The 24,295-nt window shown below is 35.4% G+C and overlaps 1 protein-coding gene across 4 annotated transcripts in view; it reads left to right on the top strand.

The window, feature by feature from the left end:
• Positions 1-24,295, top strand: part of SLC16A7 (solute carrier family 16 member 7) — a 220,444-nt gene that overhangs the window by 136,235 nt on the left and 59,914 nt on the right. For all 4 annotated transcript variants that reach the window (XM_014585585.2, XM_014585586.2, XM_014585584.2 and 1 more), the window contains one exon: positions 2,940-3,186. In XM_014585585.2, the coding sequence (XP_014441071.1) occupies positions 2,970-3,186 (217 nt within the window). In that variant the 5' untranslated portion in view covers positions 2,940-2,969. The remainder of the gene's footprint in view (positions 1-2,939; positions 3,187-24,295) is intronic.

The raw sequence follows: 24,295 nt of genomic DNA, 5'->3' as shown, positions 1-24,295 counted from the left end.
AAACATTTATAGAAAAGAGAGAAAAAAAATTAAACCAGGGATGGGGAGGTAGGGAAAATGGGGAAATGTTGGTGAAAGTGTGCAAGGTAGTTGTCCTGTAGAATAAATAAGTATAGAGATCTAAAATGTAAATATGTTGTCTGTAGTTAATAATTCTATATTGTATACTGTAAATTTGCCAATAATAGTTTCAGGTGTTATAACCACACACACACACACACACACACACACACACAATCACAGGAACTCTATCAGATGGAATATTTACTTTAAATTATTTATTTTTGAGAGATTTTTGCTATAGGGTGCATGCACTTGCTAGAGAGACAGAGAGAGACATAGATAGTGAAAGCAAGAAATCACCCCCCAAAAGGAAATGGCCACACCACAATCCCTTCTTCTAATTCTCCTCCTGGGATTTTGGGCATGCATGCTCATGTGCCCAGCGCAAGTTCCTAGCCACAGGGTCTGGATCTTGAACTGACATGTGGGATTTCAGCACCTTAACCACTAAAGCACTATGCTACCTGCTGGTCCCATAGATGGATTTTTTTTTTAACTGCTAGAGGGCATGTGTATTTGTCAATGAGAGAGAGAAAGAGAAAGAGAGACAGCCCAATCCCCAGCGGAGCATGTTCACACCACAATTCCTTCTCTTCAATTTCTCCATCTCATCAGGATTTATGGTATACATGCACATATGGCCAATGTGTTTTTCAGGGCTGGGATTACACTTTTATACTTGCAGTTGGCCATTTGGGATTTGGCTCCCTAAACCACTAGTCTATAAGACTAGACTAGGGTGATGTACACACACAATGTGTGCACATGTTTTATATCTTAAATATATGCATTATTTGTTTAAAAAAAACCTAATTGGTTCAATGCAGCTTTATCTCCACAGTTATCAAAAATGGGGAAGAAAGCTGGGTAAGGTGAGGTGGACCTATGATTCTAGCTATGTGGGAAACTGAGATAGGAAAATTCTGAGTCAAGGCCAGCCTCGGCAACTTAGTAAGATCTGACCTAAAAACAAACAAACAAACAAAAAACAAAAAACAAACAAACAAAAGATAAAGAAGCAAGGCAGTAGACAAAGCCAGTAGATCATGATGTGAACAAGCTGTCCAAGAAGTCCAAGAATCGTTTCATTTCTTGGTTCAGCATTAGACAAGAAGGAAAATCTAGAGCTATAAGTATCAATTAATAAGGTCAAAAGAAATGACTGAAGTAGAATGTGCAAACTCTTCTTACGTATATCTGACTCATATAAGTATTTTATCCTTTTGTCTTTTTATCTGCTAATCGTAGATTGTAATGATTCTCTCCATCCACAATTTGCTATAAAGCATTATGTTAAGATTTATTTGACAAATACACACAAAAAATCATATTGGTTATCCACATTATTTGTTATTATATTACTCATTATCTTATTTATGCTAGTGTAATACTGCTCTATTTTAAGGATTATATTTATCTTTCTTTCCATATGAGTTTCTGAAATTCGAGTTCTGTGTGTGGTCATAAAGAAATGATAAAACATTAAGATAGAGAATGTTTACTCTCAAAAATCTGAAAAAAATCTAAGATCCATTTTTATCTTTCTAAAAAGGCTATCTAAAGATATCTTACGTACATTTTTACACTAAACAAAATTAAACCTATGTGTCTACTTTCATAGCTACTTGGTTTTGGGTAGATTTTCTGCAGAACTGTGGCAAATTAGTTTTTATTAACTTATGTATTTCAAATGTCATTTTATCACTACAAGAAAGATTTTCTTTTCCCTCTACATTTCAATGGAAAAATATTCATAAATTCACTGACAGTAGTATAAGGGAGATGCTAAGCTACATGGGCAACTTCATCTAAAACCTAAATAAGCACTGTAACTCGACCCAGAACTATTGTTGACAGAGAACTCAGGTGTTTTAATACAGTTTCTTTTAAACATATTAAGCTATACATAATAATTATTTTCCACAGGAGAGTGGTTACCCTAAACCATAAAGCTAGAAGTGATTTTTTTATTAGTATATTCACAAAGAAAGTCCCTTTCTCCACTCCTTCTCAACAAACATATTGTCCATTCAGTTGTGAGAATTTCATTACTATAAAACATGCATAAAATGTATCATTTGTAAAATGTTAAGCACCAGTTTTGAAAGGGCATTGCAATGAATTTAACGCCATGAATCACACAATTTCTAAACCTATAGGTTAACAAATTAGATTCAGGTTAGTATGGTTTTAATTTCAGTTATTAACAGTGTTAACATTCAGGGACCAGCAGATGGCATAATGGTTACATTGCTGGATTCCCACATAGACAATCACTGTTTGAGTCCCAGACCAGAAGTTTAAACTCACAGGTGCATGTGCGTCTGTATGCAAAACCCCCAAATCCTGAGAGTAGAACGGAGGGGAAAGGTTTGCAGTGTGGCCATACCTCCTGAGGGATTTCTTGCTTTCTGTCTCTCTATGCCTCTTTGTCAAGTGCACATGCCCTATAAGAAACATCTCTCTTAAAAAACAAACAAACGACAACAAAAAATTGTTAATATTCTAAAATGTGCCTTTTATTTCTTTCTGTACAATTCATCAGATTTAATACATGGTTCTTTATAAACTTGATCTAGAAAATGTTAAACATTTTGGGTTAAAACATTCTATTTTAAGCGGCGACACATCTGTTTTCCTTGTGTTCAGAAATAAAAGACTGAGATACCTTTTAGTTTTAGGTTGGTACTTCAGACCTCAATTTTTAACATCACTTTAAGCAATTTTTGTTTCCATACAAGACTGAAATAATAATATTGTAGTTACAACTGTAAAATATTATTTAGTGACTGCCAAGAGTGATATATAAAATGGAAGCAAGTTTTAAACAATTCCTTGTTTTTTTGTTTTGTTTTGTTTTGTTTTGTTTTTTATAGGTTACTTGAATTTCAGTTAGTGGAACAGAAATGCCACCAACACGAAGAAACTCCCCTGTACCTCCACCTCCTGACGGAGGCTGGGGCTGGGTTGTGGTTGGAGCAGCTTTTATTTCCATTGGATTTTCGTATGCAGTCCCCAAAGCTGTCACAGTATTCTTCAAAGAAATCCAGCAAATATTCAACACTTCCTACAGTCAAATAGCGTGGATATCATCCATTATGCTGGCTGTTATGTATGCTGGAGGTAAGGTTCTGGAAATAAATAGAATTTGGATTAAGAAAGCAGTTTCTCTATGCTATAATGTCTTACATGCAGTGTCTTGGTATATTAAAGCCTTGTTTTCATATTATAATCACTTAAAATTAATGGAAAGTATATCCGAAGCCAATTTTAAAATTAGTTTAGTGATTCAACATTGAAATATTCACTTCATACTGAGTCATAATAGAGTTCTTGTATGAATAAGAATTTAATTGAACAAATGGAGATTTGCTAAATTACAGAATTTCCAAGAGAGACACCTTTCCATTTATCCATAGTCTGGAAGTCTGCGTTACCGTGCTGGCATTATTTTCTACTATGGCTATAGCTGATACAGTTGCTTTCTTTTGAATGCAAGGAACTCAAGTTACTGACGATTTGTAGATCCAGAAAGTACTTCATGTTAAGCTCCAGAAATGAAGTATTATTATTATTATATTCTGGACCCATTCAAGTTTGTATGACTAAAATAAGCTCTTGTCTTTGTAGGCTTCATTAAATATGACATCTTTTATTTAAATGGTCATCTGATAATTATCTTGTTACATGCTATGTTCAAATGAGGGTATAAGTCATGAGGGATATTATGAATAAATGAAAGTACTATCTCACTTCTGAATGTTTTAAAGAAAGTGAAATTTAGTGCATTTTTGATAGGGGATACAAGATGAGAAGCCCTGATCTGAAATATCTGGGACAAGAAGTGTTTCAAAATTTGATTTTTTTCAGATTTTGGAACATATGAAAAACAAAATGAGGTATTTTGTGAAATTCTTTGATTCGAAATGTGAAGTTCTTTGATTTTCACATATACCTTTTATACATAAGCTGAAGGTAATTTGATACAATATATTTTTGTATTGCAATGTTTTTACTGTGACCAATTCCATAAGCTGGGATATGGAATTTTCCACGTGTGGCATCATGTTGGTGCTCAAGAAGTTTGAGACTTTGAAGTGTTTTAGATTTCTGACTTTTGGATTAGAGAAACTCATTAAATAGTATGCCACCTGCTTCTAAATAGCAGACCAGACCATAATAGATTTTTAAATAAATGCTTTCTTAAAATATATGGATTTTGGCATTTTTACTTTTGTTTGTTTAGATAATTATCTTGTTACATGCTATGTTCAAATGAGGGTATAAGTCATGAGGGATATTATGAATAAATGAAAGTACTATCTCACTTCTGAATGTTTTAAAGAAAGTGAAATTTAGTGCATTTTTGATAGGGGATACAAGATGAGAAGCCCTGATCTGAAATATCTGGGACAAGAAGTGTTTCAAAATTTGATTTTTTTCAGATTTTGGAACATATGAAAAACAAAATGAGGTATTTTGTGAAATTCTTTGATTCGAAATGTGAAGTTCTTTGATTTTCACATATACCTTTTATACATAAGCTGAAGGTAATTTGATACAATATATTTTTGTATTGCAATGTTTTTACTGTGACCAATTCCATAAGCTGGGATATGGAATTTTCCACGTGTGGCATCATGTTGGTGCTCAAGAAGTTTGAGACTTTGAAGTGTTTTAGATTTCTGACTTTTGGATTAGAGAAACTCATTAAATAGTATGCCACCTGCTTCTAAATAGCAGACCAGACCATAATAGATTTTTAAATAAATGCTTTCTTAAAATATATGGATTTTGGCATTTTTACTTTTGTTTGTTTATTTATCTATTTACTTTTAGTTTGCTAAAGGGTGTATGTGCTTATTAGAAATGGAGAAAAAATGAGAGGAAGAGAGGGAAAGTAGAACCCAAAGGTCAGGAAAGATGGCCACACCACAATCCCTTCTCCTCAATTCCCTTTCAGGATTCTAGGCATGCACACACAGGTGCCCAGCAGGATTGCCAGCCACTGGGTATTGGGTTTAAACTATGTAGTTAGCCATGTGGGATCCAGCTGCCTTAAAGTCCATGCTACCTGATGGCCCACATTTTTTTTATTTTTAATCAGGATATTTGACTTTAATGGACATGTATAAATTCAGAATATGAGAATTTATGAAAAATCATATAAACAGTCTAGTGTAATTTCTTACTTTACAAGTAAGGATAAATATGGCTTACAGTGATGTAGATAAAACATTAGAAATCATATTTAATGTTTATTATTATCTACTTTCACCAAGGCCTAAGTACTTGATATGTGTGATATGACCTAATTCTCTTAACTAGTGAATTAAGAATTACCTTCTCTTTGCTGCAGAAGTTAAGGAAATACTGAGGAAAATATTCTTTCTAAGTCAAGCAGCTCATTAGTGGCATAGTAATTGAGACTTCAAACATTTAATTGAAGGCTGAAAGACTCACAGCCTTTCTTACATCGTCTTCTTTACTTCTACAAAGTGATGAAGCCAGATGTAAGCCAGATCTTCTGCAAACTTGAGTCAGTGTTCTTTCCACTGCAGTGTAGTGACATTTGTGCCACCCTAACCAAGGTCATTTGTTCAGTGAAACAATTATTCTTTAAGATACTGTATTTTTTTTTCTTGTATTACCAAGGTGACATTGATGCTTAAATGATCATCCACTTGTGTGTGTGTGTGTGTGTGTGTGTGTGTGTGTGTGCGTGTGCGCACATGCATGTGGGTTGCTATTGGAGACTGTTTTTTACTTTTTGTATGTCAGTGATTTTAGATTAATTTAGCATGTCGCCCTTATCTTTTTGGATAGGATAAACTGATGCATTTATCCTTTTTTAAAATTTAACTTTATTTATTTATTTATTTGTTTGTGTGATTGTTTTAATTTGAACAGAGAGGGACAGAGCAAGAGAGAGAGAAAGGTAAAGTGCAAAAGCAAGCCACCAGGTCCACGACTCAAACCATAGCTAGCCATATGGAAGTACAGTGTCCTTAACCACCATGCCACCTGCCAGCCCCAAAACTGATGCATATTTTTCTAACAGTATCAAAGATGTCTTAAAACAATATTTTGACCTGTAAGGAAAAAAATTCTGCCCCTAAAACATTTTCTGAGAATCTCCTTTAGATAGTTGTTTTAAGGATTTTAACATGACATTTCATGTTTTCTCTTTTATTAATTTATCAGAGGATTGGGGATACAGACAGACAGAAAGATACACACACACATGCGCGCGCGCGCACACACACACACACACATACACACACACAGAAAGTAGGAAAAAGCACTTCTGTGAGAAATGGTCACACCACAATCTCTTCTCTATTTTTCTCTCCTTTTGGGATCTTGGGCGCACACACACACACACACACACACACACACATATCTGGTGTGTTTTTCAAGCTGCTTGCCTGGTACTTGAGCTGAAAAGTCAGCCATGTGCTATCCAGCTACATTAACCACCTTTCTATGGACTGCCCATGACATGTTCTTATGACCTATAGAACACTAGATACTAGGGCCTTGTTCCTCTATACTGTGAGTCAAGTGTTCTTTCATAATATTTTGTTAGAGCAACAGATAAAATAATTTTTACTTTAGTTCCCTTAGATGGTAATGTTCATATATGTAGGGCTTTTATCACTCTTAAATACAACTATAGACTTCTGTAGTGAATTGATACAGGCCCATTAAATTTGAACTTCAGAGGACCAGCAGATAGCAAAGTGGTTACATCGCTGGATTCCCATGTAGTTGATCTCAGTTCGAGTCCTGGACCTGCTGGTTTAAACTCACATTGGGCATGTGTGCATGTGTGTCCCAAATCCCAAGAAGAGAATGGAAGAGAAGGAATTGCTGCATGGCCATCCTCCCCAAGGGATGATTTCTTGCTTTCTGTCTCTGTTTCTCTCTGTCTCTCCAGTGAGTGCATAAACCATGCACCCAATACCAAAAATCTCTCTCTAAAAAAAAAAAAAAAAAAAAAAAAAAAAAAAAAAAAAAAATGAGCTTCATAAAAAAAAAAAAAAAACAAGAAAAGAAATTGGACTTCAGGTCCTAAGTAGTCCTAATTTCTATTGAATAGCTAGTTGATTAACTCATAAGTAAGAAAAATATTGGTATAGTTTTTAGTTAAGTCAAGGCTTAATTTAATTTCTCTATTAGTTTTAGCAAATAACTTCAAAGTTCTGTGGCTTAAAGCAATGTAAGTTTGTTTCTTGCCCAAGCCGTTTTTCTTCTAGTGACTATGCCATCACTTAAGGCTTTATATTGTTTCCTAAATCTGCTCCATCTGCTGGACAAAGAGAAAAGCAGACAGCATGGAACATTGTACCAGATATTTTATGGGCCAAACCTAGAAGGCATAAACACTTTTTCTGCACATTTTATTAGTCAGAATTTTTATACTGCTGACCTAGATGCAGGGAGAACAGATGCTGGAAAGTGCTGACTTCCTGGAGAAAGTAACAGAACTGAGTAGCATCCAGCTAGTCCTAGACAGAGCTTGATACCTCAACAGTTACTCTCCATTCAGCAAAAGCAGGATGTGTATGTAGACTTGCCATGGTCATATGGCAGCCTTTCTATTCCTGGTTTGGTCTACAAGGAAGATTAAAATGAAGAATGATGTAACTGATTTCTCGAAACTACTAAGTTTTGGTATGAAATTATGACAAGTAAACACCTATACTATATTTATCATAAATAAATAAAGGATTTTATTTTATTCATACTATTCTTTTTATGGTGTAAATTTTAAGAGGCACAAAAGAGAACTCTCTTGAAATTCATCAAGATAATGGTACTTTAGTAAAATAGATACACATTCAAAAAAATTGCCATAATTTTTTAGGGTCCTAGGTAAACAAAATATGTGTTAAAGATATAATTAAAGATTAACACGAATTTGAGATCTGGTGGTGTAAAGAAAACAAAGCTAGGCCCATGAAAATACTTGGTATTGTAGTAGCTGATGATGGGATCTAGGTAAAATTCAAGTCAGTACTTGGAATATTGCCTACAGCTCACAGTTATTAGGACTGAAACTTTTTGTATGTCATCTCTGGCCACATAGAAAAGTCAGAATTTGTACAGAAATTCTCTTACCTTTTGTTCTTTGCCTTAAAACTTGAAACACAGGTCTAGACCTATTGCCTGTTGGGAAAAGATATTACTACCTACCTGTCCACTGTTACATGAAACCATGTATCTACATGGTTTGTTGGAAATAGCACCATATCTTATTTTATTTGTTTTTAAACTTTTAACAAAATAGCACATTTAAAACTATAATATCAATGTGAAAATAATTTTCATTATGTGACCACAGATTTTTTTTTTCAGAAACATAGTAACTATTGAGTTGTTGGAAAAGTCATACTGTATTTTTCTATGTGTTTCTATGCAAAAATGTGTCATGATTTTTCTGACAACCTAATATTTAGAGCATGGAGTCTGTTGGCTCAATTAATCTGAAATAGAAGAATAATTCTGTTACCCACACTAACTTGATTTTTCAATTTTGGTTCTAAGATTTTTTTTCTGCTTTTGAATGAATCCTGGGTGTCCTATTAAAAATGCATGGTTAGCATACACACACACACACACATACACACACACACACACACACACATATACACAAATACACAAATGCATTGTTCTAGGTTTTATTTCAGACCCCTTTTCATCAGAATTTCTGTTTAGTGATTAGAGACTTGCATTTTAACAAATAGCTTTGAAAACAGAAATAGAGAAAACTACTTCACTTTATGTACAACACAGGCATTCACTGTTGGAGAAGAGATCAATATTTGATTTTAAAATATTAAAAATATTTTCCTCTAGTATTTGAAGATCTCTATTTATTGAAGCCTTTTAAGTTGATGATGATAAAATAAATTCAAAGTCCATGAGGTGAAAAGGCATATAGTTTACTATGAAGTATAATGAGTCTCTCCACCAAGTAACTGAAATATTCTGTCCAACATAATGCTAATTACATTAGCCTGGAGAACATCTAAGATCTGACACACTCATTAGGGCTTAGCGCTCAACCTATTAATCACCACAGTGGGGTCATTGAATAAGACGGAGCATGTTCTGAGGCCTGGCCTGTGATGTCAGGACTGGAGTCTCTTGTAGTAATTAGTTGTCATCTGGGCTTTGGTAGCAAGGTATTATCTTCTTTTTGATATCTGAATTAAAAATGAAACTAGTAAAAAGTATTCAGAAGGAATGGAAATGCATGCAAATTATGTTTATACCTTACTTCATCTTTAGAATAATGGCATTAAATTACAGTAACCCATCTGCCAGTCCATATGGTCTCCTGGAGTTCTAGCGGATTTCAGCAAATGGGTCAAGTGGAGGATTAAGCCCATTAATAAAGCACTAAGGAGAGGTAGAAAACACATTGCAACTTAAACTTTATTTAGATGGATGTAGGACTCTATTTGTAAACATAGAATTGTTACTTAGGAATGTCTTTTGAAGCAATTTTGTTTATCTTTGTTAATCTGCTAAATGCCAATCTGAGCATGGTAAACTAATAATTATGGGGCACAGATTTTGAACTGTCAGTATCTGATACCTCATGTGATTTTTCTGGTGATAACTCTTCTGACTTGGAAGAATAAGCATTCTGGAGAGCAGAGTTGGCTTGTTTCCATGGTAACTTATTCTGTTTTAGAATAGTGACTGTCAGTTGTCCTAAAGTAAGGGTGATGGTTTTCTGATGGACCACTTTACACAAGGGACCAAGCATTAGACCACTGAGCATATTTTACTGGAAGCCAAGAGCAAAAGGTTTTAGGATAGCAAGTTGGTGGCCATAATATGTTATGTGTATTTTTCTACTCTTTTTAAACTTTAAATAAGCTCACTGTGTTGTTCTGCATTGGGCTTTAGCTGCAAGAGGTCTTCAGAAAGTTCATGAAAGAGATGTATTAAAAAAAAGTGCTTGGATTTCAAAAGTTTTTGCACCAAGGGACCAGCAGTTAGCATAATGGCTATGTCGCTGGACTCCCACATAGTCAACCACGGTTTGAGTCCTGGACCCGGTGGCTTAAACTCACACCAGGTGCGTGTGTGTGCGTGCCCAAGATCCCTAGAGGAGAATGGAGGAGAAGGGATTGCGGTGTGGCCATTACCTCTGGGGGGTGATTTCTCACTTTCTATCTCTCTGTCTCTCTCTGTCTGTCTGGTGAGCGCACATGCCCTATAGCAAAAACCTCTCCAAAAAAAAAAAGAAAAAAACAAGTTTTTGCACCAAGATAAACTCATACTTTAATTCTTGTTTTTAACATTTTTTTTTGAGAGGTTTTTTCTATAGGGCACTTGCACTCGCCAGAAAGACAGAGAGAGAGAGAAAGTGAGAAATCACCTCCCAGGGGGGATGGCCATGCCACAATCCCTTCTCCTCCATTCTCCTCTAGGGATCTTGGACATGCACGCACACGCGCCTGGTGTGAGTTTTAAGCCACCGGGTCCAGGACACGAACTGCAGTCGACTACGTGGGAGTCCAGCGACATAGCCATTACGCTAACTGCTGGTCCCTTTAATTCTTGTTTTCATGAACTTCTTCAAGTCCTCGTATTTTGCCAAATGAGAGACACTATTAAAATAATTCATATAAGTGGGGCCAGCAAATAGCATTGTTGTTATATCGCTAGACTCTCACGTGGCCAACCATGGATCGAGTCCTGGATATGGTTGCTTGAAAATCATACTGGGTACATGTGTGTGCATGCCCAAGATCCCAGCAGCAAACTCATGCACTCCAAGAAGAAAAATAATTCATAAAAGTTATTATATCTCAGCAGCAATTAAAATAAAGAAGCAGATTTCAAGTCTGTGTTTGAAATAGCTACAGCTTTCATATTAGCTTTATAAAACTCAGAAAATATTAGGCAAACTTGAAACTGTCCTATGCAAGCAGGTTGTAGACCTCTTATACCTATGTCATATTAGGGTTTTTTTTTGATTATTCGTTTTTCATATGTGAGTATAGGTAATGCTAAAGTTTTTCTAGGAGATATGGTATAGTATGGCAGAAATTTCTATGCTCACTGTATAGTCATGTGACTATATTTTGTAGCTTCCTTTTTTTTTAGGTTGAGGACAACTGACTAGTTCTGATCAATGAAATGAGAGTGGAAGGACATATGTCACCCCTGGGCAAGGCAATTCAAGTTGGTAGGCTGATGCGCATCATCCTTTTCCCTTTTCTCTACTGCAACAACCTTGTTGTATATGATGTGACTACAAGGGAAAGGTTTTTGACCTATCTGAGGCTTTGTTATACAGAAGTACCCAGGCTACGTTTCTGACTACAAACTTGTTGGCCAAGGTTGTTGTGTAACTATATGAGGGTGAGAATAGACTATGAGATGTCCATGGGCAATTTAGTTTGCATTGTATCATAAGAATGTTTGCACAAGTGATACTTCATCAGATCTCTGTTAGAGAAGATAGAGTCTTCAGTATCTCAAATGAAAAAGGATATGTAAGTGGAAATCATCATTGCCAATTTTCATGAGAATAAAACTGAGAAGTGGGAAGTTCAAAACATAGAATAGGGAGTCAAATCACGCTCATGTTGCTGTCTATGGTGAAACATCTCTTCATCTCGCCCAAGACAGGGATAGAAGGAAACGTGAGTCAAAGACAGATTTTAAGGATGTAGACCTTTGAAACTGTTCCGAGAGATACTTTCCTTATAGAAGCTAATGTTGGGTCATCATAAAAGCCATGGAATATTTTCTATGTAAAAATGCATCTTGACTTTTCTAATGACCCAATAATGGAAAAAAAGTAATAGCAGATTATTACTGAATGTTATTTTCAGGATAACATTTAAGAAACTTTATTGGAATCTTTTCTGATCAATTTGGGCCTTAGTGAACCAGTGAACTTTTTATTTACTGGCTTGTAAGGTAACCTATTTATTAATTTGTTATGATCTGATGAGAATTGCACATTTTGATTTCAAACTTAAAATTCCTCTGAAACATATCATTATGCCATTATTTACGTTCTGTTGTTGTGTTCTGGTTGCACATGACACAAACCTGATTCAAAAGCCCTAAGGCATAAAGGAAGATGTTCATGGGACCAGTAGCTGGCATAATGGCTATGTTGTTGGAATCCCACGTAGTCGACCATGGTTTGAGTTCTGGACCTGGTGGCTTAAACTCACCCTGGGCACTCTGTGTGTGTGTGTGTGTGTGTGTGTGTGCCCAAGATCCTGAGAGGAGAATGGTTGAGAAGGGATTGTGGCATGGTCATCCCACTGGGGGGTGATTTCTTGCTTTCTGTCTCTTTGTCTCTCTCTGTCTTTCTGGTGAGCGCACACGCCCTATAGCAAAAACCTCTAAAAAAAAAAATGTTGTGTGTACAAAGCAGAGGAGGAGCATGGACACCAGTTCTTCCAGGCCAGCTAGCACCAGTGCTTTTATTTGTCTGGCATTTTGCACCCTCTCCTCTCTTCTTCCAGAGGGGTAGCTTTGTTTCTTTATATTGATGCTTTTTTCCAACACAGGGAAGTTGGTTCCCACCATCTTGACCTCTTATTTCAGGCTCAAATCTGAAATGTGAAAGACTGTTTCTCTCCTCTAAGTTATACTTTGGCAAATTCTAGGAAAGATTGCTAGGACCTGACCTGCTTTGTATGTGGCTGAAAAAGAAACTAACATTGCCACTCTGAGTGTAAATGAGATGGAAAGAGCAGTTCCCAAACAGAAGGTGACACTGTTACCTGAGAAAAGAAGATTTCTGTGGAGACAAAACAATAAGTGTTCTCTACTTTCAGTATTTCACTTTTTAAAGACAGGTTAATTTATTATTTTCCTAGAATGAAAACGTGTCCGCTTTTACCGATCACTCATGGGGAACTCTGCAATTAGATTCTTCTTCTCCATAACTACCTAGACATCTACATAGCTGCTAGATTACATGTTGAATGCACATAGTATATTTAGGAACTCTATTGCCTAATGCAATACACATAGTAGACCCAGTTGCATCGTATATGAGTTGGTCCCTAGAGTGAAAAGTGCTGGAATCTGAAAAAAGGTATAATTTTGCCCTTAAAAACGGGAGAACTGGATCTTTTCAGCATGAGATGCCTGCTCTTGCTTTGCGCTTTGCAATAAAGCTGTACTTTCCTTCATGAAAAAGAAAAACAATAGTTTAATGAGAGGCAGAACTTTATAATGAAAATAATGAGCTTCATAATGGTAGTCATGAACATTTGACTTACCCACTGTCATTTAACATTTGACCTTGAACCTTCAGTTTCCTCATTTGTAAAATCACAATGTATGTGTGTGTGTAATGTATGCATATGCTCCTAATCAAGGTCACTGTCAATAAGAAATACTGATTTTGATCCCTAGGAAATAAACTGTTTGATCTATTGTGGTGATGGTTGCAGCTGCTGGTTGTTTGCTTGTTTGTTTTATTTTTTTCAAAGTTTATTTATTTAATCCTTCCATGAGCGAGAAAGACAGGGGGAATTAAAAGAGAGAGAGAGAGAAAGAGAGAGAGAGACCTTCCAACCAAGGTCTTGACACCACAATACATCTCAGGTCTTATCAATATTTGATCATAGGCATGCACGTGTATGGGGTACTCAGGGAGGTCTCTAGATGCAAACCAGGAACCTTTCCATGTGTTCAGACTGAGCTACTGTCTAACCCCTGCTGCTGTTCTGATATTGCCCACTATTTTATGAAACTACAGATAAGGAACAAATAAAATTAAATTTGACTTATGCAAACTGTGACAATAAGGTGTAAAAATAAGAGACAGATTTTTAGGTATTTACCAGAAGATAGGAAAACCCTCAGTTGGAAAAACACATGCACATCCATGTAGCATTATTTACAAATGCTAAGACATGGAATCAATCCATATATCTAAGAACAGATGAGTGGATTGAAAAAAATGTGGCACCTATATTCTATGGAATACTACTCAGTCATAAAAAAGGGACTCTGGAATTTGATATAAAGTGTGTGAACGTGGAAGATTTAATACTAAGCAGAATAAACCAGACTATGAAAGACAGGCATTGTATGTCCCTACTCAATATATTTATAGAATGTCTGCACTCTCCAGCAGAAACTGAAAGACTGCAAGGTATAATAGCGGGGAGTGCAACTTTAGAAACTTAGAAAGAATATAGCAGGGGTGGTAATAGGGAGTGGATAATAGCAGGTGGGGGAGAGAGGTTCAGAGAAAATGCAAACAACACATTTAATAGACACAAACATGAAAAGTTATCTTCTGATGATAATGAATATGATAATATCTTTGACTTGACTAATTTGCACTGAGGAAAACCATGTTGTATATTGTAAAGATGTATAGTGATTAAATGTAGGTCAATAATCAATTCTAAAAGAAATGCTTTGTGCTTTATTCATATTTGCTGTAGCATTGACCCTATGTCTTCTAAAATTTGGGTAATGGAATGAACTTGGTCATTTGGGAGAGGGGGCATCCTAGACTTTTGAAAATCCTTCCCATGTTTAAAGAATTCCCATTTTCCTGATCTTCTGTCTCTTCAAGAAAAAAAAAAATGCAGAGATTCACTTTCTCAGAATTCCTTGCCCTAAGTACACAGGCATATGGCCCAGGCCCCATCCACCTATCTTATAAGGCCGGTTTTGATTCAGAAACTACTTATGGGAAAAAGCAGATGCTTTGAGAACACATTGGGATGTGGTGGTTATAAATAATCCATAAGTCACTGGCAAACAAGCAGTGTCAATATTTGTGGTGAGTGGGACTTGTGAATGATGTGGACTATGAGGCATGTGGCTATTGGTGGCCGCAGCGATGCTCCTACTGGAACGATCACTTTTATTGTGTGATGCAGTTAGCATCCATGCTTGATTTTTTGATCCTCCATCATAGTCTGTGACTTACTTTGATTCCTTATTGAATGCATCTTTATCTAGAATAGTTACTTGATAGATATAAGTGAGGTTTGATTCCTAGAAGATTCTGCAAGATCTCACATGAAATGCTTTCCTAAACTTTACTGATTGTTTTGAATTTTTCTGTGAGTGATTCTTTCAAATGAAGGGGACTTCCTCTTCCCACTACTACATTCATGTTAGGATTGAAGGATTTTCAACAGTTCTTTTCAATTTCCTATTTTTATAGGACCTTGAAAAAATAGAAATTAAACATCACATTTAATATATGCCGTGAGTGTCAGTATATAAAAGTTAGATGGATTATGTCAGTGAATTCACAGTCAATACATTTTAATATTTTTTTTTATTTATTGTAATAGTAGTAACTTTGGCAGACTAATGGCATTATTCCAGAGAGTTTTAAAATAATCTAGATTGCTCTGATTGGGTAAGAATTTCCTCAACTGGTTAGAATTGTATGTTACAGGAATGTGGTCTGTAGGTTTGACTCGAAGTTGAGGTCTTGTTGATGGCTGAAACTGGCCTTGCACAATCGTTGCACAAGTATTTGTTTGTAGTCATCAGAGGTCTGGATATTCAGGTAATTCAGTGTCACAAATGAGTAGAAAACATAGTTTCCTCATTCATAGGAAATATGAATCATATGAAATAGCTTTTTTACACTTTTCCTTAATTGCAGATGCCATACATATTAGTAAAGGAAATAGCAGGTTCCATTTAACTGTATAAAATGAAACTAATCTCAAAACTCAGTGATTAGTTAGTACTTGTTTGAGCTAAACTTGAATACAGCATTAATTAAGGGAAGTGTTTGAGGTAGAGAAGATAGTAAATAGGAAAGCCCTGTTAATGTTATAGGGACAGAGGTGAACATGATTGATATACAGTGACAGATGGAGAGAGATATACAGTTAGTTGATGGCCTAACACCTACTGGAAATGATCCCGGGCTGTATATTGTGTCACACAAGAAGAGAAGCAGAAGATGAGCATCTAGGCTATTGTATGAAGAGACTTCACAAAGTTCCTTAAAATCTAAAAAAAAAAAAAAAAAAGGACAAAAGTACAAGTTAGGTTAGTTCTGTGGCCTGGTGGTTGAGGCAGCCAGATTTAACATAGTCAGCTTTGTGGTTCAAGTCCCAGATCTTGTTTGAGAAATATGCCAGTTACATGTTCATACATGACCAAAATCCTGAAAGAAGGGAGGGATGGAGAAGAGGGGATTGTGGTGTGACCATTCCTCATAGGCGGTGCTTTCTTCTCTCCTCTTTGTCTCTCTCTCTGTAGTAAGCATAAGTGCCATCTAGAAAAAAAAATATACAAGTTTATTATAGCACACAAAACGATTGAAATCCATTCATAGGTTTTCCATTGTACATGTTTTCCATGAACTTTTGAAACCCTTTTTATTAGTCTATTCAAGCTGCTATGAAAGAATACCACATACTGTGTGACTTCCACAACCAAAATTTATTTCTTACCATTCTGGAGACAGAGTGCAAACCAAGGTACCAGTAGAATTGGATTCTGGTGAGGCCTGTCTCCTTACTTGTAGATAATTACTGGGCCAGCCGATTGTGTAGTGGTTAAGGCAGCTAGATCCCACATGGCCAACTATATGGTTCAACTCCCTGACCTGGTAGCTTGAAAACCATGCCAGGTGTGTGTGCATACATGCCTATAATCCCTAGAGGGGAAATGGAGAAGAAGGGATTGTGCCGTGACCATCTTCCATGGGAAGGTCTTCTATCACCGCCACTTTGTGTCTCTCACTGATGAACATATACACCTTCAAGCAAAATTTAAAAAATAATACATATATATTTATTTGAATTTACCCAGTGTTTTTATTATACTTGTTTTATCTGTTGTTTTTGAGAATGGTATAAGTCTACACAACAGAAAGCTAATTTAGATTATCTTTTATGTAAATAGGTATTGTTATCACCCAGATTTTACTGATGGTCTTAAAGGAGCACAATTGTCTTAAGCTATTAATACAATAACTGCACTTAGAATTTTTCTAGTCCTAGGAATGTGGTAAGTATAAAGCTTTGGATAGCTTCAGGCTGACCCCTTGGCCTGGTGATTGTGTGGGGGTTCCAAATTTGACATAGTTGACTACACAGCTTAAATGCTGGCAGCTGGCATTGGTAGTTTAAGAAATATGCCAGGTGTGTGTACATGTGTGCTTGAATTCCAATGGAGTGGAAAAATGGAGGATAAGGGATTGCAATGTGACGATGCCACTTTGGAGGGTGCTTTCTCCCTTTCTCTTTTTCTCTCCCTCACTGTCTGTCTCTCTCTGGTGAGTGTGCGTACCCTCTGGTAAAGTAAAACAAAAAAGATCTTTGACTAGCTTCTCTTGAAGCTTTGACGGATTTTTGAAAACTGAAACAACTGATGATTGACAGCTCTGACATATTCTGATGAAAATGTGTTGAGCATACTCAGAGAGCTTGATGATGATAGTATTCTGCTGGTTCATGCTGTCTGCTTTGGCATACCTCTCATGCAAGCAATGACTGGATTAGAAGCACCGAATGAAAGCAACCTGAATATTTTCTTGGTGCCCTAAGAATGAATGTGCATTTCTTACAGGCTGAAAAGAAATAAAACCAATTAACAACTCTGATTTACTTCAGATACATTTCTTCTCCTCAGATTATGAGTAAAAAGTATCTATGAATAAGAATATACGTGAAATCTGAATAACAATCAAAGGGGAGCAACAGGAGAAACATTTATGGAGGTCATTTGGAGTTTCTCTTAATTTTTAATTCTTACACCGGGTCATCTAATATTGTGTCTATGACTTACATTGATGCAGGAATGTAAGAATCATCTATAAACGAAAAATATTATGTTTTTTTCTCAGTTTATTAATTTGTTTCTTCCATGTATAAGAGAAGACAGGCACCCAATAGGGTCTTTACACCAGGAACTACCCTCAGCCTGCATCCTGCATCGTAGGCATTCACGTACACTTGACCTGTGCAGGGAGGCCTCAGGATGTATACCTGGGACTTTCTCATGTGGAGCCAGCAGCACAGAGTGTGGTGTTACTACAGCACCACCTGCTGGCTCAAAAAGCGTTTAAAACATCTTGTTGGTCTTATTAATTAGGAGAGAAAAAAAGAAAATTAGACTGTTCAAAATATTTGGAGTTGGATCTCGATTTGTACAATCAGTTATGAAATAGGTGAGAAGATGAAATGCTATGTGTTTTGACAATAACTCTTATGAAATCTAAATAACACAAATGATAGGTTGCTGCTTATTTGACTTTGGTACAAGAGCTGGGCTGTAGAAACTGCTGTTGAAACAGGTATTTCTCAATGTTGCAGATTTGTATCACCTTCCAGAGTGAACATGAATGTAGAGACTGGGAGATATTTTAAAGCCTCCCTTTATATTCTTTGTCCCTTATTGTCTGAGACAAACTTTTTCTCTTCTATCAGAAATATGCAAAAGGTTGAATTTTAATAACCTCATTTATAGTGTCCTTGAACACTCAGAGGTTGTCATTAACCTTCCAAATGCCTCTGGGGCACCAGGAGTATTTCACGATTAGTTTAAAATATGTGTAAAATAACTATGTCAAGTTAATTTGGAATTTTCAGATAAAGAAAAACAAGTTTAATGAGATGACTGAGATAAAATGAACTATGAGCCTTTCTCATGAACACTGCTTCACACAAGAAATAATAAGTACCTTCATGTACCTTTATGTTGTGGCAAAAATATTACTTAGTGCAATGTTCCTTAAATCAAACAGGATACGTTTTAAAAGCTGGAGAAAACTTTCCAAAGGCAGCATAACCTCTGCTCCTTAAAGTTAGCACCTATATTAGATCAAATAACTGAACTAGAAACTTAAGGCAATTAATGCATGCTTATGAAACTGCTTTCCCTAGCAAAACAACCTGGCCTCTGAATAATATAAACACTGAAAAGTATCCATGTGAGAGAAAATAAAAATTTCATTCACTTCATTTTTTAAAAAATTTACTTTATTGCATAATTACTAATTTACATTGAATTATTGTAAATCTTTCTGGCATACAGTATGGTTTTTCAAACCATATATGCAGTGTGATAATCAAATCAAGGATATTACTATATACATCATTTTCAACAAAGAACCTTACAGTTTTTGAACTTCATTTTTTATTTTGAAATTATTTTAGACTTAAAGAATTGAGTTCAAAAATGGTTCAAAGTGTGCCTTTATATTAATTATCCACTTTTCTTTAAAGATAACATGTTTACTTAGCCAGAGTACAATTATCGAAACTAAGAAATTAACATTAGTACATGCATTAGTGTGTTCTTTTTTCTTTTTTGATTTATGATTTTAATTTACTGATTTATTCATGTATTTATCCATTTTACAAAAGTAGGATCTTACATTGTTTTTCTTCTGAAACATTTTTTAAAATTAATTAATTTACATTCATTCCCTGAGAATTGTCACAGCATACAAAATGTGATTTCCCATCCAGTGTATACCACATAATGGCTTAATCATACATGTTATTATCAATAATTTTCCATTTATAGTTTCATATCTACATATATGTATATATATATATATTACCCTTATTTCTCACCTTACATTCTTGTGTCTATTAAAAGCTTTTGTCCAGAGCCTTTTCCTCCCACCTGACACTATCCACCACCCTCCCATAATCTGTTATCTACACTCATCTTCTCTACTCTTAGGTCAGTGGAAAAGTCATGAAGTATTTTCCTATGCAAAAATGCATCATGACCTTTCTAACAACCCAATTTTTTCTTTTTTTTGGAGGTTTTTGCTATAGGGCAGTGTGCTCGCTGGAAAGACAGAGAGAGACAGAGAGACAGAAGTCGCCCCCCAGGGAGGATGGCCACACTGCAATCCCTTCTCCTCCATTCTCCTCTCCTCTCAGGATCTTGGGCACGCATGTACATGCACCTGGTGTGAGTTTAGGCCACCAGGTCTGGGACCCATACCACGGTCGACTACATGGGAATCAAGAGACATAGCCATTACGTCAACTGCTGATCCCCAAATCTTTCGATTTCTGCAATATATTGCAGACATTTCATAAATCATAACCAGGTATGCACAATGTTTGTCTTCTTAGTCTGGCTTATTTCATTCACCATTAAGTCTCCAATAGCCATCCACTTTGTATTATATGGCAGAGTCTTGCAGTTCTTTATGACTGAGTAGTATTTCATGGTGTACATCTGCCACATTTTTTCAATCTAGTCATCAATTGTTGAGCACCTAGATTGATTCCATGTCTTAGCAAATGTGAATAATGCTACAGTAAACATTGATGTGCACTCGTCTTTCCACTGAGTTTTTCTGTCCTTTGGTTAAATATCAAGGAGTGGAATTAGTGAGTCATATGGAATTTCTATTTGTAAAGTTTTGAGGAAACTTCATATTGTTTCCCACAGTGGCTGTTATTAATTTACATTCCCACTAACAGTGCTGGAGGGTTCCCTTTTGACTATAGCTTCACTAACATTTGTCATTCTTTGTTGTTGTTTATTTGTTTTTGTTTTTGTATTTGATCATACCTGCTATGACTAGGCTTAGGTGATATAACATTGTGATTTTGATTTGTATTTCCCTTAATATAAGAGATGGTGAATATTTTTTCATATCCTGTTTGTCCATTTGTATGCCTTTTTTGGTGAGTTGCTATTCAACTCACTTGCCTATTTTTTTCCCTTTTTTTGGAGAGGTTTACATCAGTTCATGGAGAGGCCAGAAAGACAGAGACAGAGAGACAGAAAGTGAGAAATCACCCCCCCCAGGGGGGGATGGCCATGCCACAATCCCTTCTCCTTCATTCTCCTCTCGGGATCTTGGGCACGCAGACACACACGCCCGGTTTGAGTTTAAGCCACTGGGTCTGGGAACTGCGGTAGACTACATGAAAGTTCAGCAACATAGCCATTACACTAACTGCTGGTCCCTCACTTGCCCATTTTAAAATTGTACTATTCTTTTTTTTGAGAGTAGGGTGGTGAGTTGCTTGAGTTTCTTATATATTCTGGTTATCGATTCCTTTTTGCAAATACTTTTTCCAATTCTATGGGTTGCCTATTCATCTATTTAGTGTTTCCTTTGCTGTGAAGAAGCTTTTTAGCCTGATCACACTTGTTCATTTTGGCAGTTGTTGCATATGCTTTATTGGTCTCATTTGCCTACTCCTGTTTTTTCAAATGTCTCCTTTGTGTTTCCCATAGCAGTGTTTGTTTGTTTGTTTGTTTGTTTCTTTGTTTCTTTGTTTTTTTGTCATAGAGTGTGTGCACTCACAAGAGAGTGACAGAGAAAAAGTGAAAAATCAGACCATGCAGAGATAGCCATGCTACAGTCCCTTCTCTATTCTTTTCTGGAGATTTTGTGCACACATGCACACGCAGTTGGTGTGATTTTCAAGCTTCCATGTCCAAGAATGGAACCATAGTTAGCCATTTGGGAATCCAGCACCTCATCTACCATGCCACCTGCTAAACCCTACAAACAGTTTTGTATGTTGAAGCTTTATTTTTAGATATGTGATTCATTTTGAAATGACTTTTGTTAATGCTGAGAGACAGGAGTCCAGTTTCATTTTTCTGCAGGTGAATATCTAGTTCTTCTAGTGCCATTTACTGAAAACACTCTCATCTCCACTGGATTGAACTGTTGCACTTTGTTAAAAAAATTTTTCTTTATGTTTGGGGATTTATTTCTGGATTCACTATTCTGTTCCATTGTTCTTTGTGTCCATTCTTGTACTAGTGTCCTGCTGTTTTGATTATCACAGATTTGTAATATTTTTTGAGGTAAGGTAATGAGATATCTCCTGCTTAATTTTTCTTGCACAGTATTCCCATGGAAATAAAGGGTCTTTCATGATTCCAGACAAGTTCTGTGTTTTTTTTTTTCTATTTCTGTGAAAAATGTCACTGGTAATTTGATTGGAATTGCACTGAATCTGTAAATTCATTTGGGTAAAATAGACATTTTGTTTATATTGCTATGTCCAATCCAATAGAATGGGGTATCTTTCCCTTTTTTTGGTATCATGGTCAATTTTTTTGTTCAGTTTTTCACAGTTTTCCTGACAGAAATTTACTTCACTTATTTGTTTAGGATTATTCTTAGGTATTTGTGTGTGTAGGGGGGTGCTATTATAAATAGGCTTGGATTGTTTTCATTAATTTTGACTCAATCTATTCATTGTTGGTATATAAAAAGCACTATAGACTTTTGTATCTTGATTTTTGTATTCTGCCACTTTACTGAATTAATTTATTACTTCTAGGAGTTTTTATATAGATTATTTTGTATTTTCTATGTATACGAACATGTTGCTTGCAAATTTTACTTTTTCTCTTCTGACTGAATGCTTTTCATATTACTCTGATGTCTAATTTCATTGACTAGGACTTCAATACCTTGTTGAACAGGAGTGGAGAAAATAGACAATTTTGTTTTGTTCCAGTTTTTGGTGGAAAAGCTTTCAGTATTGCCCCATTCAGTATGATGTCAGCTGCGAGTTTGTCATATGGCTTTAATTGTGTTGAAAAATATACCTTTTATGTCTATTTGTTAAGAGTCTTAATCATGAAGGGATATTTTATATTATCAAACGCTTTTTCTAAATCAATTGATATGATAATACCGTATTTATCTTTCCTTCTGTTAATGGGATTTATTATATTGATTGTTTTGTGTATATTGTTGCATCATGGCATCCCTGGAATAAAGCATACTAGATATTGCATACTATTTTTAATGTGCTATTGCATTTGATTTGCTAGTATTTTGTTAAGGATCTTTGAATCCATGTTTATCAGGGATATGGGTATGTACTTTTATTTTGTTGTTGTTGTTGCGTCTTTGTCTGCTTTTGATTTTTATTACTTTTAACTACCTTCTGCTATTACCCGACCCAAGGTGCTGTTATTTGCAGTCAAGATTATTGTTGGAGAGAGCTATAATTTGGTGTTTCTGTTTCTGAATGTAGCTGCCACTGAAATCTTATTGTAACTTAAGTCCAGTCATGTCTAAACCTCCCCAAATCTTCACAGTTCATTTTAAACCTGTACTCTTCTCAACTATCTTTCTGAAATTGTCTTCTTTTTCTCTCTTGCTCACTCTGCTCTAGCTACACTTTCTACCTGCTATTCCCAAAAGAGTATCAGCCACATTCTTACCTCAGAGATTTTCATCTATTCTTCTCTTTATCTAGAATAATTTTTCCTTGAATTTATAAACGACTACTTCTGCCTCTCGTTATTTTGGTTCTTTACTCAACATTTACCTTCCCATATATATCTTACACTCATTTCTTTTTTTATTTAATTTTATTTATTATTATCATAGTCTTTTTTTATTACATTGAATCACATATATCTTTACAGTGTACTACATTTTTCTTTTTAAATTTTTTATGTTTATTTATTATTATTGTTTTTTTTAATTTGACTAGAAGGAGATGGTGGGGGAGTGAGAAAGCAAGTCACCAGTTACGGGACTCAAACTGTGGTCAGCCATGAGGTAGTCCAGCACCTTAACCATCATTCCACTTTCTGTTCTCCCATATAGATCTTATAGAGGTACCTCATCTAAAATTTCAACATCAAGTTCACATACTTTCATCCATCTTCCTTGCATTAGTTTCCTCTCCACAACATTTATTACTATTATTTTATTAGAATATACTGTCCTATAGAACTTTCTGAGATGATAGAAATGTTCCATAAATCTGGTGTCTGATATATGTTCTCCTAGTCACATGTGGCTATTAAACATTTGAAATGAAGCTAGTTTGAGAACAAAACTAATTTTTAAATTTTATTTAATTTTAAATCACTTATATTAAAAAAAAATCTCAGGTGAATGACTAATAGTTACCATATGGGAGACTGAATGTTTAGTATATGAAATTTTTTTAAAGAATTATTTTATTTAACTATATTTATTTATTTGTTAAGACATTGAAAGACTGGGTTCTATTTCTGGGTTTAGCTGCTCAATGACGGTATAGTTTTTCCCGAGTTACTTTCTTGGAAGTTTAATTTTCAAAGATAAAAACATATATAGTCCTTAACAAGTTAGGAATGAAGAGAAGTCACAAGAATTAAAGCTATATGATATTAAAAGAAAACTTTTTAAAGTTTAGTTATTTTATCATGAATGAGAGAGACAGAAAAAGAGAGCCCCCCCCCCAAAAAAAGAAAAAAAAAGAAAAATCCAAAAAATCCCAGAAGAAAA

Source organism: Tupaia chinensis, unplaced genomic scaffold (assembly GCF_000334495.1).
Source record: "Tupaia chinensis unplaced genomic scaffold, TupChi_1.0 Scaffold150006_1, whole genome shotgun sequence".
NCBI classification, from domain to species: Eukaryota; Metazoa; Chordata; class Mammalia; order Scandentia; family Tupaiidae; genus Tupaia; species Tupaia belangeri.
Note: the sequence above shows the minus strand (reverse complement) of the source record. Positions and strands in the feature narration are given on the sequence as shown.